Below are 17,913 nucleotides of genomic sequence, written 5' to 3' on the forward strand. Positions count from 1 at the left end.
AACCACTGAGCCACCAGCCAGGGCCAGACCTCCATATCTCCACGTGCACGAGAGGGTGAGCAGGCGTCCCTGCGTTGACTCCAGGTTTGCCTGCTGTTTGATGGGTCTCCCCCACTTGGAGCCCATCCTAGACCTCAGGGAGGAGAAGGGACTGGGCCAGGGGTCGGCAAACCCATTAGTCAACCGAGCCAAATATCAACAGTACAACGATTGAAATTTCTTTTGAGAGCCAAATTTTTTAAACTTAAACTATCTAGGTAGGTACATTGTTATTAACTTAATCAGGGGACTCCTAAGCTGGCCTTTGCTAAAAACGTCCTCAATCTGATGGAGGTACGTTCGCTGAGGTCGACCCCTTCCAATTCTCCCATCCACACTCGTCTTGTATACTTGTTTCTTCTGTCTCCGTTCCGAAAACCGACTTCTGCGCACGGGCCACGAAGTTTCAATCGCATTGTACGTGCGCGCCCGCACGTGGTATTTTGTGGAAGAGCCACACTCAAGGGGCCAAAGAGCCACATGTGGCTCGCGAGCCGCGGTTTGCCAACCGCTGGACTAGGCAAAGCTCCCCGAGCCGCTCCGAGAAGGGGCAGCACCCTGGCTTCCAGCATCCCCTCACGGGCCGAGGCCTGCTTCTCGGAGGCGGCCCTTCCTGGCAGCAAGTCCAGGTACCCAGCTCCCAGCACCCGAGAGAAGCACTCTAGGCGAGGGCAGGGCTCCCTGGGGGTGAGGACGGTGCTCTCGCGGGCTGCGTGACCGGGTGCAGCTCTGAGAACAGACTAGAAAGCCCCCAGTTGTCCACGTTGAGTGAATGTGCGCTGTGAACGTCTCCATGACGCCGTTACAAGGGCACCCAGCACTGCGCTGTGGAAGGCGCGAGGCCGGCCGGTTGGGGAGCCCAGTGGAGGGAACCGGGGCGGCTCAGGCCGGCTCGCTCCAGTCAGTGCTCCAGGTGGGCATGAGTGCTCCCTGACACGGGATGGGCGACAGGGCCACCGCCGGCCCAGAGCGCTCAGGCAGGTTGTGCAGGCGGTTCCAGCCGCCACCACCCCATCCCAGGCGGGGGGCGGGGGGCCAGGCTGCTCCACCCTCGCCCGCGCCTGTGGACGCCCTGCCTAGGACCAGGCGGCAGGCCCTGCGGTGCCGAGTCACGGCGACTCCACAGCGTTCACAGGAACCACCTGTTTGTTTATTGGGGGTAGTTTACATGCAAGACCCGCCTCCAGACCAGTCTGCTGGGCACTGACCGACACAGGCTCCTGGGACGAAGGGCCACACCACACACTCCTCTTCCTGTGGTCCCGCAACCCCGAGCCTCACACATGAGCGCGAACTGTAGGCGTTAATGTCCGTCCCTTTCCCTAGGACCGCCCGGAGGCCAGGGCGGCGCTACAGGGAGACGGGCAGCACTGGGCATCTGCCGGCTGGGGAGGTGGCGAGGCTCACGGTGGGTGGCCCGAGGCCGGGGAGAGCACGGCCCCTCTGCGGCGCTTTTCCCTAGCGGGCCCACAGCATCCTGGAAACTTCCGGAAGGCGGGGCTGGACTGAGTGAGAAGCATTGTGTGTGTGGAGGCGAACTGGGGGTGTCGGCAGGAAGGAAGAGGAGGAGCGGGAGTGTGGACTGAGCCCTGCCCCGGCCTCCCAGCCGGGGACCTGAGTGACAGCACGCGCACCCCGGGCCCCTGGCTGGGACCCCGGGGGAGGAAGGGCCGGGCAGGGCAGCGAGCCCAGGCAGGCCTCGGACAGGCAGCCCCTCGCCGACACTGAGGCTGACAGGCGGGAGGCTGGCCCAGGCAGCACCAGCCCTTCACGGAGCCCTGACGGGTCCCGCAGGCTGTGCTGGCCCCTCTGCTGCCCACCGCCCGGAGGCAGGCCGGGGGAGCGGCTGGTCTTCACATCGCAGCACAAGGAGCACAGAAAAGGTCCCACACACCCCAGGGAAACATTGTGACAAAATAAATATTTTAACCTGTAACCAGGTATAATTAGTGTTGACAAGGACTCCCAGGAATAACTTAGTGTAACTGAGCCATAGTGTCTGACCTCTGACCTGGCGGGGCTGGCGGCTGCGAGGGTCCTCTTGCCTCTCTGGGGGGCCCCGCCAGCCTCCTCCCAGGGCCCCCCCCCCCGCCCCAAGCAGGGGCCTGAGGGCTGTGGTCCCCAGGAAGAGGTCCAGAAGCTGCGAGGGCGCAGGAGGGCTGAGCAGCCCCTCGAGGTGCCTGGCCTGTTCCCGCTTCCTGTGAAGCCTCGAGGTAGGCAGGCGGCCCTGGACATGCTGTGTGAGCGGGAGGGGTGGCTCCAGGCTGGGGCTGGTGACTGCTCTGTTGGGCCAGCACCTTCCTGTTGCCCACGGGAGCCCACCACCTGCTGCCCGTTGCAGGGGGCGCTCTGGCCCGCGGTGTGAGGGCTGCGCCTCCCAAGGCAGGTGCGTGCTTCCGCTCCCCTCGCCGGCAGCCTCCTCTCCCTCAGCCCCTCAGCAAGACAGGAGGCTGGCTCTGCTCCGAGGACGCGGTGGTGCTGTGGCTCCTGCAGGAGTGGCCCCGAGGCCCCGGCTCAGGCCAGGACGCAGCGGGGCTGCTGGGCACCACTGCCACCAGGCTGGCCTCGGAGCGCTCCCTCAGGACAAGGAGAGCTGCGTGCCACCGCCGGGTGCAGGGGTGAGTGCAGCCAGAGATGCAGGGCTGGAAGCTGCGGCCAAGCTCCCAGTGCTTCCTGGGTGTCCCCTGCTGGTCCTGCCAGACGGCCCCGGCCTGGCCCCAAAGCCTTCTTTCTGGAGGAGGCTGCAGCGGCGCCACACTGGGCATGGGCTCTGGGGGGCACGCCTCGCTTCTCACCAGGAAGGGTCCTGTGGGTGTTCAGCGTGGCCCGGGCTGGTCCGAGCCTGCAGCACGTCTCCCCCTGCAGCCCGGGCGGGAAAGGCTGCGCCCTGGGATGGGGACACATAGAGGCCTGGCCCTGTCTGACCCCAGCACCTGGGCAGTGCGCCCGGACACTGACCTGTGCCCCGAGGTCACAGGCGGCGCTGAGCTGCTGCGCCGTAGTTCCGTGCCCGGCGTGGGTCAGGCTCTGTGCGCCTCACCCAGGGCCGGGAGACACCCAGCGAGGACTCGGCCCCAGGCTGTTAGCTGCTGGGTTGGCTGGGAGAGAATACACGTCGTGGCTGGGGTCTGGGGAGGAAGGTCAGGATGTCAGAACAGCCTGTGGAGAGGCTGGGGCGGTGCCCGGAGCTAGCGGGAGCCTCAGTGCTGCTCTGGCCCTGCAGGCTCTGGGTCTGCAAGCCTGGCCCAGCTGTCTGGAGGGGGGCCTGGAGGCAGGGCAGAGGCTGCCAAGGCCAGGCCAAAGCCCCAAGCATGGCATGCTCACATGCCCACAAACCTGCCCAAGCTAGCAGAGTGACACCTCCCGTGCCACCCCCCAGACGGGCACTGCATGAGGGAAGCACACAGTGGGGCTGCAGCGGAGTGCAATTCCACAGGAGCTAAGCAGGTGCCGGTGCCCACTGTCCAGTGGCCTGGGCTGCCCTCCCCATACCCTTGGCGCCCCCGGCCAGCAGAGTGTGGGCCGTGTGGGCGCCTTGGTCTAGGCTCGCTGCTGAGTGATGAAAGCGACCGGAGGAGAGACAGCCCCAGGGTCTGCTCAGGAGCCAGTCCCAGGGCACTGACTGTCCCGAGGCTGGCCCCCCGGGAGGAGACAGTGGGGGAACCTGTCGGGGGAGCGTGGGGGGCGGTTAGGGACCCGCTGGCTGCAGCTGCCCCACCTCCCAGAGAGGCCGTCCTGACTAATGGGAGGCCTGGGAGCAAACACAGTGGCATTTCCATGGAGACAGCAGCGCAGGACTGAGGACCGAGTGGGGCTGGGGACGGGAGGAGTGGCCGGTGCCTGGATGGGGGGAGACAGGTGACCTGCCATCTGGGAGCCAACCCACAGACCAGCTCACAGGGCGAAGAGGGCGTCCTCGGAGCGCGTGGGCTTCCTCCGGCTGGAGGGGTTGGCGGCTGGGCTGGGCGCCTCCGCTGGGGGCGAGGGCAGGTTGGGAACCATTTCAGCAGCTCTGGCCCTTTCTTCAAGGAATTTATCAAACTCTGCAAACAAAACCAGGGCGGGAGCCAGGATTAGTGGGGGCTCAAACAGCTATGCCTGCACCACGGAGCCCACTCACTCGTGCCCCTGGGTCACTGCCTGGGAGGGAGCAGAGTGACAGGCCCACAGCCAGAGCCAGGGGGCTGTGCTGCCTGGGAACCCCGATTCCCCTGCAGGGGCGGGGCGGGGCGAGGCTGACAATTCAGATTCCTCCCTCCCAGCTGCCACTGTCCCACTCTCCAGACCAGCCCTGGAGGCAGGGCAGGGGGCTGGCGGTCCTACTGAGAACTGGCAGGCCCGCCCCTCCCACCCCCAGGAGCAGGGCTCTAAGCCTACAGAGGTCTGAGCAGGGGGCCGTGAGGGAGGGAGCAGCACAGGGAAAGGCTGGTGGGCCCAACAGGAGGTCCAGGAGGCAAGATGGGAGAGGAGGGGGACAGGGGCAGGGGAGGGGGACAGGGGGAGGGGGACAGGGGCAGGGGAGGGGGACAGGGGGAGGGGGACAGGAGGAGGGGAGGGGGACAGGGGCAGGGGAGGGGGACAGGGGGAGGGGAGGGGGACAGGGAGAGGGGAACAGGAGGAGGGGAGGGGGAGAGGGGGAGGGGAGGGGGACAGGAGGAGGGGAGGGGGACGTGCTGGGAACTTCCCCACAGGACCCGTGTCACTGCCCCCAGAAGGGAGGCCATGGGCACCAGGCCCACGTGCCCTGTGCTGCCTCTGCGGGCTGAGCGTGACGGGTGGGCGCCATGCTGGCTGGGACGGCTCTGACGTCCCCCATCAGCACGAGGTCTGGATGAAGAGACAAGAAGCTCCGCTCCCAGAGGCCCGGCCTAGGCCAGGCACCAGGAAGTGCTCCAGAGTGAAGGCTCCAAGGTGGTGGGGTGCAGGCCCTGTGCACCCCGGCCCCGGGGGGTAAGCGGCCAAGCAGCTGGCCAGGCCGTACCTTCGCTCGTGACGCCCTCCTCCAGGTCGTCGCCCTTCTGCGGGAGGAGCAGAGCACAGGTCAGCCCCAGCAGGCCCGTCTCCCGCTGCCACCCCGCCGTCCCTCCCACTGCCCCCACTGTCCCAGCAACGCTTCCAACTTCCTGTCCCCAGGGTTCTGTGACAGCAAAGTGCTGCTCATCTTCAAGGAGAAGCAGAAACCTTGTTTTTAAAAAGCAAAAACATGAACCACTTGAGTAGGTTCTAGGTTTTGACCCTTCAGTAGGGCCCAAAAGAAAAATCCAGAAAAAGGTGCAAGCTGGCTCTCGGGGCCGCACTGCGTGCGTGCGTGCAGGCCCAGGAAGGCCTTTGTCCCCAGGCGCCGGGACCCTCAGCGGCTCTCCACGCAGCTCAGGGCTCTGGGAAGCTGCTGTCCATGGGGCCACATGAGGGCGGGAAGCGGCAGAGCCATGAAGCCACGGCCTGCACCCCACCACCTTGGAGCTGTGACCTCTTAACAATGAGAGTGGGTCAGACTTGCTTCCGTTTGGAGAACATGGCGGCCACTTGGAACTCACTCACTACGCAGACAGAACGGAGGAGAGGAGAGCTGGCGGGGAGTGGAGGGCGAACGGATGGCGGGAGACGCCTCTGGCTCTGCCGCTGCCCTGCCTGCAGTTCTGTTGGAGAGCACCCCTCCGGCCCTGGTCCCCCTGTGAGCTGAGGGCTTCTGGGAGAGAAGCTATTTCTTTTCTGGGCGTTCCCTGGGGTAGATATGATGAGGCATTTTCTTCCTCCGTGGCAAGGCACCTGGGCGGCGGAGTGTCTTTGGGACACCTGGCCTCCAGGGAGGTGACCCGGCGCATGGGAAGCCCTGTCTCAGGTCTCCATCCCCGTGGGAGGGACCACACCATGGCCTGCAGCCAGCGGGCGACCAAGGCCCCGGCATGGAGATGGCTGGGAGCATGAGATGAGGTGCCTCCAGGTCTGGGAAAGGACCCAGCCAGCCCCGCCCATGGCTTGGGCAGCCAGGTCCCTGCCACAGAACGTTTCTGCATCGGTCCGCCAACACCCTGCACCCGCCTCCCAGAGGCTGCGGAGAGTGCAAGCGCTCTGTGGGGAGGGCCGGGCGGGCGAGGCCTCCTTCCTCGGGACTGGCCGCACGGGCAGGTGCGCATCCTCATCGTCCTGCCCTGTCTCTGGGACAAAGACACGGTCTCCGGGGCAGGTGTTCTCTTGGGTGCAAGACACCAGAAGATACTAGAGCAGGGAGGCAACAGTGCATTTTTCTTTTTTAAATCCTCACCTGAGGATCTGTTTTATTGATTTTAGAGAGAGGGGAGGGGAGAGAGAGAGAGAAACATCGATTGGTTGTTTCTCATATGCACCCCCTCTGGGGATTGAACCTGTAACCTAGGCATGTGCTCTGACTGGGAATTGAACCAGCAACTCTTCGGTGCTTGGGAGGATGCTCCAACCAACTGAGACCCACCAGCCAGGGTGACAGTGGATTTAAAATGAAAAGAGCCCTGGCTTGTGTGCTCAGTGGTTAGAGCACTGCCCCGTGCACTGATTCCTGGTCAAGGGCATGTACCTGGGTTGCAGGATAGATCGGCCCAGGACAGGGCTCACGCCGGAGGCGATTGATCAATTTGTCTCTCTCACAGTGATGCTCTCTCTCAATCTTCCTCTCTCCCTCCCTCCCACTCTTTAAAAATCAATGGAAAAAGTACCCTTGGGTGAGGTTTAAAAAAACAACAAAAAACAAACAAAAACACCCCATTCATCTGTGTGTATATGTCACAATTAAAAGAAATGAAAACCAAAAAACAAACCCTCAAAAACAGAAAATCCCACAAAAAAAAAAACAAGCAGAAAATAAAAAAGCAGAACTCAAGCGCACAAACCTGAACGAAAAGTATCTGGGGAGAGCGCAGGGGTGTTTTGGAGCCAGCGGGGGCCAGCTGAGGGCCAGCTCTGCCAGGGCCGCGGCCGAGGCCACAGGAGTGGAGGACATGCCAGCTGTGAGGCTCTGGTGGTGGCAGGAGCCACCCCTGCCCCTCTTCCCTCCTCCCCCCGCCCCCTGCCTCCAGAGCAGCCCCTGGGGTTGCCCCTGGGCCTGTCTTTGCCACACCCCACACTTGAAAGAGAAAAGTGGAGTCTCACCAGGTCGGTCCTGAGCCACACCTCAATGTCGTCCATGACAGAGGGCTGCGCAACGGGGATCTATGGAGCGGCAAGCAGTGGGCAGCAGCCGCACAGCCAGGGAGGGGAGAAGAACACCAAAGTAAGTCATCAACACCCCAACGACCCCCCACGCACAGCAAAGAAAACCCACCAGCGCAGCAGGCGTGGGCAGCGAGGCAGCCGTGCAAGGCAGGCGGGGAAGCAGTGAGGAGCAGGTCTAAGAGCGGGGGTGGGGGGGGGCAGTACGTCCCTGACATGGAGAACTCTTTGACTGTGGTGCCAGGCCTCATGACGTGGCCTCGGTCAGGCTCAAAGCACCCGCTAGTCTCAGGCGCGCTGCCCTGCAGGCTGACTTTGAACTCCTCGGATATGACAACTGGAGGAGCACTGTCTGCTCGAGGAGCCACCACGGGCCCGGTGCGCTGGGGAGGCCTAACGGCAGTCTGTCCCGAGCAGGGGCAGTGCCAGTCAGCGCTGCAGCTGCCCTGGGAGCCCCGGGTGTCTCACGCTGTGTGGGCACATCCTAGGGGAGGGAGCCCCGGGCGGGCGGCCTGTAGGAGGCAGGCACCTTCCACCACCAACAGAAACCGGAGCAGAGGCTTTGAGGACCGAAGGGCCATGGGCTTTAGTCCCCTGTGTGTCTTTAGAGACCACTAGGCCTGAATGCGGCGCTTCCCTCGGCCCCACCCTTCCTCCAGCTTCCCAGGGTTGGCGCACTCCCTGTCAGAGAGGTCACTGAGGTCTGGGGAGTGGTGGCGGGGGACACACCCGGGCCCCTGAGCAAACGACGCACCTCCTGGGTGCCTGTGCAGTGTCCACTCAGGGCCACCAGCCCAAGGCCTCGGGGGCTGGGTTCTGAAAAACACACCTGGCTACAGCGACTTAAGGGGCTGCCAGCTAGAGCATCCCGAGCAGGTAACGGTAGCCTTGCCCCCTAGAGGCTGCGTTAATGAAACGTGGGCGCCCAGCCTAGACGACCGAGTTCACGGACCTGCCTTCCCCACTAGTACCTCCCAGAGGCTCGCTCACAAGCCCACTGCTTCTAGGAAAACTGCAGCACTGAGTCTACAGCTGGCTTCGCCCCCATGTCACAATCTAGGCTAAGAATAACGTTAAAATGAGCAGTAAGAGGACAGCTCAGCAGTTGCCAAATTTACACAATGACATGAACTCAACTAACGAGCACGAAGCCCCTATCGCCAAACCTGCCCCATGTGACAAGCCACGCCCAGGGCAGAAGCCCGCCTCCGGGCGGGGTGGGCGAGGGGCTGAAGCCGCGGAGCGGGGGTCTGACTTGGCCGGGTCCTGCACACACTCCTCAGCGAGCGGAGACGCTCGCTCTGCTGAGCCACAGGCCCGGCGTGGGCAGCGCACGCACACTTCCATACAGGCTCCGGCCAACCTTGATCAGATGAGGAAGACTCGCCATTTTCATTTTATTCTTTGACTTACTGAGGCCTTAAGAATGTTGGAATGAAAAAATACCAAGTTCAAATCATCCTGAAATGACTCCTAGGGACAAAGGACATGTGCTCTCCCTCGAGGGCCCTGTGCCCAAGGCTGCAGGCACCCCCGCCCCCCAAAGCACAGGCGGCATGAGCTGCGATCCCGCAGCCTGCAGAGGGCTCCGCCCTGACGTGCTTCCCTGACAAAGCGACTTCTCTCATCTTGGCGCTCCTCCGGTGGAAGGCCAGGCCCCGGGAAGATGTGCCACCAGGTGCCCAGGACTAACACTTGAAAAGTCAGCCATTTCTTCGCAAGGAACCCCGGCCACAGCTGCGGGAGTGAGGCCGGCTCCACGGGCACGCTTTCCAACGTGGCGCAGAAACCCGAAAAGCCACTGAGGCGATCGGGGCCTTACACCGTTCGATTGAGCTTCTAATGAAATCACTGTTACTGTTCAAAAGCAAGTCCCTCGGGCTGGGCGTCACGCTCCCGGTTTTCTTCTTTGAGGATGGTCCCTGAGAACGAGCATGCTCAGAAAACACTGACAGGAGACGTGCCACCCCGAAAGCCCGAGGCTGGGTCCCGGGAACACTCCTGCCCTCTCCCGACGCCTCCATTGCGCGGTGCTATGGAGAGGCGGCCTCCAGGCGAGGCCCGGGCTGAGGCGCCCTGGGCACGGGGAAGGGGGGGCGCCCAGCTCACTGCTGCAGACCCTCCGCTTCCCTAAGGAGCCCCGTGCTTGCCTGGAGAGGCCGGGGCCCGGAGGGTTCTAGCCTCAGTGTCCTCCTCTGTGAAACAGGCTGAGCTCACGATTCCGAACCCTTAACTGCCAGGTGGCGTGTCGGTTTTGGAATTCTGAAGCCCAGGGATGGCCCCTGAGGAGCTGTCCGGAAGCCGCGCAGCTGCGGCCTTCAGAGGTACCGGTGGGCCCGGGACCAGAGGCGCCGCCTCACCCGGCTGGACTCACTCTGACGGCGGCGCCAAGTCTCTGGAGAGGCACGCGCGGGCCTGACCGGAGGCGCAAAGGAAGAGAATGTCCAGGGGAAGCCAGTGCGGACGCCCAGCAGCTCTGGGGTCGCCGCGGGGAAAGCTCCCTGGGGAGGTGCCAGGAGGCTCCCACGAGGACCCTCAGGCGGCTCGCCGACTTGCGCGGCCTCCGAGGCTGAGCAGATCGCTTCTGCCCGCACTGAGCAGGAGTCAGGGTTGAAGTCATCACTACAGATGCATAAATCGACCTTTTCAATAAACTATCAGTTGTTAAAACAGACAGAAAGAAACCCAGGGACGTCAGTAATGACTGGCGCTGGCTCCTCAGTATGAAGGCACTTGGCCTCCAGGGGGTGCGGGTCAGCAGCCCCGCGTATATAAAAGTAGAGGTTCACTTGCTCTGGTTGGACAAAACCCCTTAAATCAGCACCTTGAGTATCACATGGTGACGTCCCTTCTAATACCGTGGGTGCTGCCTCTGACGAAGCCTGTGCCTGCTCTACACCAGGGCCTGGAGCTGAGGGAGGACGCGGAGCTCCGCCCAGGCTGACGGAAGGGCGAGAGGCCAGGGCTGGCCCAGCTGAGCCCTGGGACTGGGGCTCTGTCCTGCCGTGGTTTAGCATCTTCTTGGGGAATTATCTAGTCAAAGGCTGGCCCAAGGGGTTGGAAGAAGAGTGTGAGTTGGAGGAGGTAGACAGAAAGGGGAAAAGAGACGTGAAGAGAGAAAGATAAAAGAAGTTACTTGGGCAGCACCCTCCAATAAAGACCAGGGCTAGAGCTGACCCCACCGAGGACAGGCGGCCAGGCTGGCTTGGCAGAGGCAATGGCCTGTCCTCGGAACCCAACAGAAACTGGCAGGCGGGTGCCAGTGGCACATCCTGGCCGCAGAGGTGGTGGGCGATCTGCTGCCCGCGGGCCCACCTGGCTGCAGGCAGGCAGCTCTGCTGAGGGAGCAGTGGGGGCCTGTGCACCGGGAAGAGGCTGTCCTGGGCTCAGTGCTCTTGGGACGTCGGGCTGGCTGTGCCTGGGGTCCTGTGGGCCTGAGTAGGCCCCCCGCCCCTCAAAACTGGGCTTTGGCAGCAACAGACCTTCTGACTAACCTCCTTCTGTTCTCGTGACAGACACTCACAGCAGAGAGCTGCTGGCTGCCCAGCGTGCGGGGGACTCCTCTCGGGTCACAGGCTGGGGGGACAGCACGCGCGTTCTCAGGGTTTTCTTCAACTGCTGATGAGCCTGGGGTGGCTGACTTTGGTGCTGAAGCCCCAGGAGCCAGGGTCTGCCCCCCACAGCCCCAGCCCACAGGGGAGCAACTGTCTGACTTCCCATGCAACAGGCACAGTTCTGCAGCCCAGCTGTGCTCTTTGCCGAGAAGTGAGACCTCCTCCCGATGGGCTCCCCGCACCCGCCGTGAGGAGTGGCCTCAGAGCCTTTGGTCGCACTCAGCAGCACAAAAAGCTTCCAAGTGAAGAATCTGTACCTGGGAGTGTAGGCAGACTCAGGGCGCTGCACTACGGGAAGTAAGGCAAAGCAGTTAATGTGCGTCGTTTAAAGGAAAACACTGCAGGCAGGCAGGGGAGGCCGTTAGCTGTTAGCTGGGCTTGCTTCCGGGGACGGAGCTCTGGGAGGGGATAGGGTGGCTGCGACGGCCTGTGTGGCAGAGGCAGGCACCACCACCAGCTGCCAAGGCCATGCTCAGGGCGACTTTTGGGGGCAGTGTCCTTTTCCTGGCAGGGTTAAAGGCACAAGGACACATGCCTGGATCCTTCCGATTTGGACAACGGAGTGGACATGGTCTCCAGGGGTCCTGCTCTACAGCCACCCACACGTGAGCCAGGGCCCCAGCCTGCCCCTGAAGAAGCAAATGAGGGGCTCAGGCAGCCCCTCTCTCTAAGATGGGCTGTGAGGTCTGCAGAAACAGAGCGAGGAGAGGGCTGGGCCCCACCTGAGCATGGCGTGCAGGGTCGCCTGCTCCAGCCAGGTGGCAGGCAGACACCCTCGCGTGCTGCCCTGCCTCAACACCCGCCCCTGGCCACAGCCTGGCACGGCCCCAGGCCAGTTATAGCCTTCCCTGTGTGCACCGGTGCTGCGCCTCCAGCTGCAGGGAGAGGCCCAGGACCCCGCCTGCCTGCTCGGCGTGCGGGTGCAGATCTGTTGAGGGCTGTGGCTTCCCAAGGTGAATGGTCATTCCCAGCAGGACAAGCAGCCAGGACGAGGTCACCTTCTCCACACACCAGGCGCAGGGCCACCCGGTCAGGGGAGGGAAGAGAGACCCACCTGGCCAGGCGAGGCACGAGCCCCACCCCAGTCCTGTGCAGAAAGGCTTTACTGTCTGAGCCCCAACTGCATGTGTGACGCTAACCCCGGCCGGCCTTGCTTCTTCTGTCCTGCTCCGTGTGTGTGTCTGTCAGAGGCTGCAGAGCCTCTGGGGCGCAGTGGGCACAACCCCTGACCCTATGGAGCACAGCGGAGCCAGCGCCTAGCGCTGCCCTCACAGGCTGGGGCTTTACCAGCTGGTCAGAGGCTTGGAGTCTGTTCTCTTAGAAGCAAAAGCCAGTGACCACTCACCCTGGAGAGGGAATACTGCTGAGCGCCCCAGAGACAGTAAAAGGAGGGAAGGGCCCGCCCCCGGAGACGCTCCAGACCCCAAAGGCCCGGGCCGGGACCTCAGCAGAAACCAGAGGAGGCTGGGTCTGTGCTTCAGGAGACGCTTTGGCACCCAGCTGGAAGGGGAGAGTGGCCTGTGCTGACTCACAGGGCTCAGCGGGGACATAGGTAAGCGCTGGGGGGCACGGCGCTCTGCTCAGCTAGTGGCCGCTCACCATTCCTTGGGTCACGAGCCAGCTGTCTATGGGCTCCAGGTCAGCGTCCCCACCTTTAACTCTCTCCTGGACGGAGGACAGGAAAGTCCCAGAAAGAAAAGTCACAGCGAGACCCATAACCAAGAAGCAACAGCACATCCCACGGGACAGAGGCCGCTCGAGTGATCATGTGTCATGTCAGCCCTGGCCCAGGGGCCTCCCCACCACGCCCCCTACCTACCTGTGAAGAGGTTAGTAAAGTAAGCAAGCCCTCCAGGGCCCCCTGTGTCGCCTTTCCCGGGCACCGGGCGGCCTCCAGGAGCCACAGACCGCCCGGAGCGGCTGCTCCCAGGGAGGGCTCCCAGGCGGCAAGGGGCGGCTTACAGAAGAACCAGCCTTTACAAATCATTCCTACTTTTTTCTAACTTATCTTGGCTTTTTCTTCCTCTTTTCCTCTTTCTCAGTTACCTGTATGTTCACTTCCCAAACCCTTAAACTCTAAGTTTGGGTATGTTACCTTTTTTACAAGCAAGACAACTGATTTGGTTGCACGTGGAGGCGTGGCTATCCACCTTCCCCTCCCTACTGCATTCATTTCTCCCTTGACCCAGTGTTCCTTTCCTGACAGTGTGGGTTAGTGTGTGAACACGACCTGAAGCCCTGGCCTGCAGGTGCACGTGAGCCAGTGTGTGGGGACAAAGATACAAAGACACACACACAGGCATGAAAACACACAGACACACACACACACACACACACACAGGTATGCAAACACACAGACACAGATATACAGACACACACAGAGATAAACACACACACAAAGATATATAGACACACAGACACACAGAGACAGACACACACACAGACACATACAGAGATAGACAGACACACGGACACACACACACACACACACATACATGCAGAGCTAACAGGAACCCTGCTCCTCGCATCGCCCATCGAGCAGTCAGCATGAAGAGAGAGCAGCCTGCCACAACCACGTGGAGACACGCTGGACTCAGCAAGCCCTTTGAAAGCTGAGGCTGGCCAAGCCACACACCCAAAGGGTGAAGGGTGGGAAGCTGGCCACATGTCCGAAGCTCAGACCCAGGCGTGGGCATTGATAATGGCAAAGGTGTGGTGGGGCACAGGTTGCCATGGACAGGGCAGGCCCTGGAGACAGAGTGGGAAGCAAACCGGGTCAGGGACAGGGCTGCAGGCCAGGCCAGGGAGGGCGGGGAGGAGGGGCACCTCATGTGGCAGGGCCTCCGCCCAGTTCCTAAACGCCCTCCGGAGCCAGGGGGGAGGACATTCTAAATAATGGGTAAACGGAGCCGTGGCCGCTGCACAGATTCCGGGAGTCTGGTCTCAGGTTTGCCCACCCTTCTGTGGAAAGGCAGGGGACTGAGCCGAAGGCAGCTGGGCTGGCTCTTCTGTGCCCCCTGGTGGCCAGTGCAGAAGGACGCAGTTGGCCAACTAGGAGGGAGGAGGCCCAACACTGGCATTTGGGAAGCAACTCCCATGGGGGGGTGGGGGGGGTTGGGCGGGGACAGTAGAGGAGCAATGGGCACGCCCTTTCCTAGCCCAGCGGGGGGACCTCAGAAGGAGGCCCAGCCCTCCCCTGCCCCTGCAAACAAACATTCATCCACACACCTCACACACACCGCTTGGCAGAAGGAACAATCTCACGAGAAACATGAAGACACAACTCCTTTCCCCTGCGAAGATCTGAGACTTACAGAAACCAGGGTGCACTGGGGCCGGACGAGCACCATCCTCCACTTCTGCCTTATCTCCGGTCTTTCCCGCCCTCCACCAAGCCTGCGTCTGCTTCATCACCTCGCCAGCTTTACCAAACTGCCCAGCTCCCCTGCACGGACTCCAGGCAGAAAAGCAGGGCCAGACCTACCACTTCGGAGATCTGTTTCCGACTGTCTAGGGCAGAAGGGAGTCCTCCGGCAGCCTGGGGGTCCTCACAGGTTACCCTGGAGATGAAGCAGCACAAGTAGAGTCAGTGCCCCAGGGTCACGGGGGTGGGGGTGGCCTGCAGTCCCTTCCTACCCATGGCACCTTCCTCACATGCACTTAGAACAGTGATGGCGAACCTTTTGAGCTCGGTGTGTCAGCATTTTCAAAAACCCTAATTTAACTCTGGTGCCGTGTCACATATAGAAATTTTTTGATATTTGCAACCATAGTAAAACAAAGATTTATATTTTTGATATTTATTTTATATATTTAAATGCCATTTAACAAAGAAAAATAAACCCAAAAAATGAGTTCGCGTGTCACCTCTGACACGCGTGTCATAGGTTCGCCATCACTGACTTAGAAGACCGTTTCTGCACCTTGGCATGGGCAGAGGCTAGGGCTCAGCTGTTGTCTGCCTGCCCGAGGCTGGGAGGTGCTGCCTCCCAGCACTTGCTCGGCCGCCCTCCCCTGGGCTCGCACTGCTCCGTCACCCTCTGGAGTGACAGCACGGGGCACCTCTAACCCTCTAAGGCGCGAGGGCAGGGAAGTGCCGAGGCTGTGGAGGGAGGTCCCAGCAGCAGCTCAGTGCACCCACAAGCAGGGCCTGGGCTGGCTGTCCCTGGGCCTCCCTGTGACACAGGGGATTGTCTATTTTGGAATAAACTCCAATTCCCTCTGGCTCCTGCTGGCCAGAGCTGCTACCAGGGAAGCCCCACGCACACTCGTGGGTGGGAAGCCTCACTGCCCAGCAGGCGTCCTGCGGCTGCCCTCCTGGATGCCTCCCCTAAAGCCCAGGCAGCAGCCGCACCAGAAGCAGAGAGCAGCAGGGCGCTCTTAGACTGATGGGGCCTCCAACTACAGCCGCCCAGGCCAGCAGGGCTGGTGCTCACTCATTCAACATCTGTGTCTACTGCCAAGTCCTCTCAGCCATATTTCAAAGCTCCTGGCCGTCCTGGACGGTAAATAAAAGGCCTCTTTGTGTTGGCCCGTGACCAGGCCTGGATCAATCTCCCCAAATAGCTTCCAGGAGCCACTGGAATGATCCCCACATACGCCTTGCGCTGTTCAGCTGAGGAGCTCCCTGTGGTCTGGGCGCACGTGCCAGTGCTGTCCGGAGGGGCGCACTGCTGGAGTGCACTCAGGGTGCCGCTGACGCTCTCTGCCCCCAGGTCTGCGGCAACAGGAGAAATGAGGGAGATGAGAACAAAATGGGTCATGGACTTCACGGGGGTCCCAAAGTTAAGACACCAGTTGAGCAGGTGAAAGTTCTGGGGGGAGGGCAGGGGGCACACCCAGGTCACCCTGTGCAGGAGGGGCCACGGGTGCGGTCCAGATGGAGAAGTCATTCTGAATGGCAGGGAGAGCACTGGCAGTGGGAAGGGGGTGCCCGGGGCCAGGGACCTTACAGGTTTCCCACGATGCCCGTGTTGGGGGCTCTTTGTCACCTCAATCCCAATGTCTAAGGACCTGGACGTTTAGTTATTTGACAAATATTTTGCAGGTACCCACCATGCTCAGAACTAGGTCCTGAGTGAACCAAACCTAATCTGATGTGGACCTTGGTCTCAAGGAGTCACAGAGCAGGTGAGAGACAGACAGACAGCAGTAGTACTTGGGACAGTGGACTCTGTGTGGGGAGGGAGACACAGGCAGGCGCAGGCTGGCAGTCAGGGCACGTGCAGTGAGCAATGCCCTGGGAGCTAATGGAGGACAAGGCTGGCAAGGCAGGTGGGGAAGGCTGGGAAAAGCCTCGAATGCCAGGAAAGGAGTGGATGGAAAGCATGAGCCCTTTTTAAAGAAGGGAGGGAGCATAATTCGATTTGAATTTTGGGAGAATCCAGTGGCCATATGCTGAATGGACTGAAGGAGAGAAACCTGTTCTGAAAGAGAAACAGGGGCTACAAACGTGAGATACTGAGAAGCCAGACATAAAAGCTCAATTCAATTGAAATAAAATGAAGTTATAAAGAAAAATATTAAGAAACTAGAGGCCTGGTGCAAGAGATTTGGGCACTGGGGGGAGAGGGCCCCTCAGCCTGGCCTGCGCCCTCTCGCAGTCCGGGACCCCTTGAGGGTTGTCTGCCTGCCGGCTTAGGCCTACAGCGGAGGCGGGAGAGGCTCCCGCCATCACCGCTGTGCTCACCAGACATGAGCTCGGCTTCTGGCCGAGCGGCGCTCCCCTGTGGGAGCACATTGACCACCAGGGAGCAGCTCCTGCATTGAGCGTCTGCCCCCTGGTGGTCAGTGGACGTCATAGTGACCGGTCGTTCTGCTGTTCGGTCGATTTGCATATTAGGGTTTTATCATCCTATCTAATAGACAAACATGGTAATTAACTGTACCTCCAACACGCTTCTCATTGGCTAATCAGGGCGATATGCAAATTAACTGCCAACCAAGATGGCGGCTGGCAGCCAGGCAGCTGAAGTGAATAAGAGGCTTGCTTGCTCCAGTGAAGGAGGAAGCCAAGGTTCCCTGCCTACCACTGCTGGGCTCTGAGCTTGCACTCTACGAAACAATGTTGCAATTATCGAAGCTAAACAAACCCCATGCTTTCAGCCAGCCAGCCAGCCGAACTGGAGTTGCAACAGTGTTTCAATTATAGAAGCCAAATACCTGCTTTCAGCAGCTGAGGTCTCAGAGCTGGAGCCGAGCCTCAGAGCTAAAGCCGGCTCTCAGTTCCAGTGACAGCCATAGAAGGTAAATAAATCCCAGAATAAAAAAAGAAAAGAAAAAAAGGAGAGGTTGGGAGCTTCAGTCACCCACCAGCTTGAAAACGGCCCTCAGCCCCTCACCCAGACTGGCCAGGCACCCCAGTGGGGACCCCCACCCTGAAGGGGGTGTGACCAGCTGCAAACAGCCATCATCCCCTCATCCAGGCTGGCCAGGCACCCAAGTGGGACCACCACCCTGATCCAGGACACCCTTCAGGGCAAACGAGCCGGCCCCCACCCGTGCACCAGGCCTCTATCCTATAGAGTAAAAGGGTAATATGCCTCCCAGCACCGGGATCAGCAGAGCCGCGAGGCCTCCTGGCACTGGGATCAGTGGAGCCGTGAGGCCTCCTGGCACCGGGATCAGTGGAGCCTCCCAGCACCAGGATCAGCGGAGCCGCGAGGCCTCCCAGCACTGGGATCAGCGGAGCCGCGAGGCCTCCTGGCCCCTGGAGCAGCGTGACAGGGGGCAGCGCCCAAACCACCTGATCGCCCTGTGGCTCTGTGTGTGACAGGGGGCGGGGCCACAACCTCCCTATCCGCCCTGCTCTGTTCATGACAGGGGAAGGCGCCCCAACCCCCTGATGGGCCCTGCTCTGTGCCTGATAGGGGGGAGTTCCCCAGCCCCCTGATCGGCCCTGCTCTGTGTGTGACGGGGTGGAGCCGCAACCTCACCATCGGCCCTGCCCTGAGTGTGACAGGGGGGAGCTCCCCAATCCCCTGATCGGCTCTGCTTTGTATGTGACAGGGTACGGAGCCCCAACCCCCCTGATGGGCCCTGCTCTGTGCGTGACAAGGGGTGGTGCCGCAACCTC

The 17,913-nt window shown here is 61.4% G+C and overlaps 1 protein-coding gene across 4 annotated transcripts in view; it reads right to left on the reverse strand.

Annotated features, from left to right (window-relative positions):
- Positions 1-216: 216 nt before the first annotated feature.
- TOM1L2 (target of myb1 like 2 membrane trafficking protein) overlaps positions 217-17,913 on the reverse strand; it is a 141,889-nt gene continuing 124,192 nt past the window's right edge. The window contains exons 11-17 of one of the 4 annotated variants that reach the window (XM_081110766.1): positions 15,438-15,555; positions 14,323-14,398; positions 12,438-12,503; positions 7,165-7,224; positions 5,021-5,057; positions 3,938-4,082; positions 217-3,167 (exon numbers count right to left, since the gene is read on the reverse strand). In XM_081110766.1, coding sequence (XP_080966892.1) covers positions 3,122-3,167; positions 3,938-4,082; positions 5,021-5,057; positions 7,165-7,224; positions 12,438-12,503; positions 14,323-14,398; positions 15,438-15,555 — 548 coding nt within the window. In that variant the 3' untranslated portion in view covers positions 217-3,121. Of the gene's footprint in view, positions 3,168-3,937; positions 4,083-5,020; positions 5,058-7,164; positions 7,225-11,095; positions 11,127-12,437; positions 12,504-14,322; positions 14,399-15,437; positions 15,556-17,913 lie in introns of those variants that run through there. The other 3 variants (XM_081110767.1, XM_081110769.1, XM_081110768.1) reach the window with 3 other exon arrangements.

This window comes from Myotis nattereri (genome assembly GCF_964212035.1).
Source record: "Myotis nattereri genome assembly, chromosome: 16".
In the NCBI taxonomy this organism is placed as follows: Eukaryota; Metazoa; Chordata; class Mammalia; order Chiroptera; family Vespertilionidae; genus Myotis; species Myotis nattereri.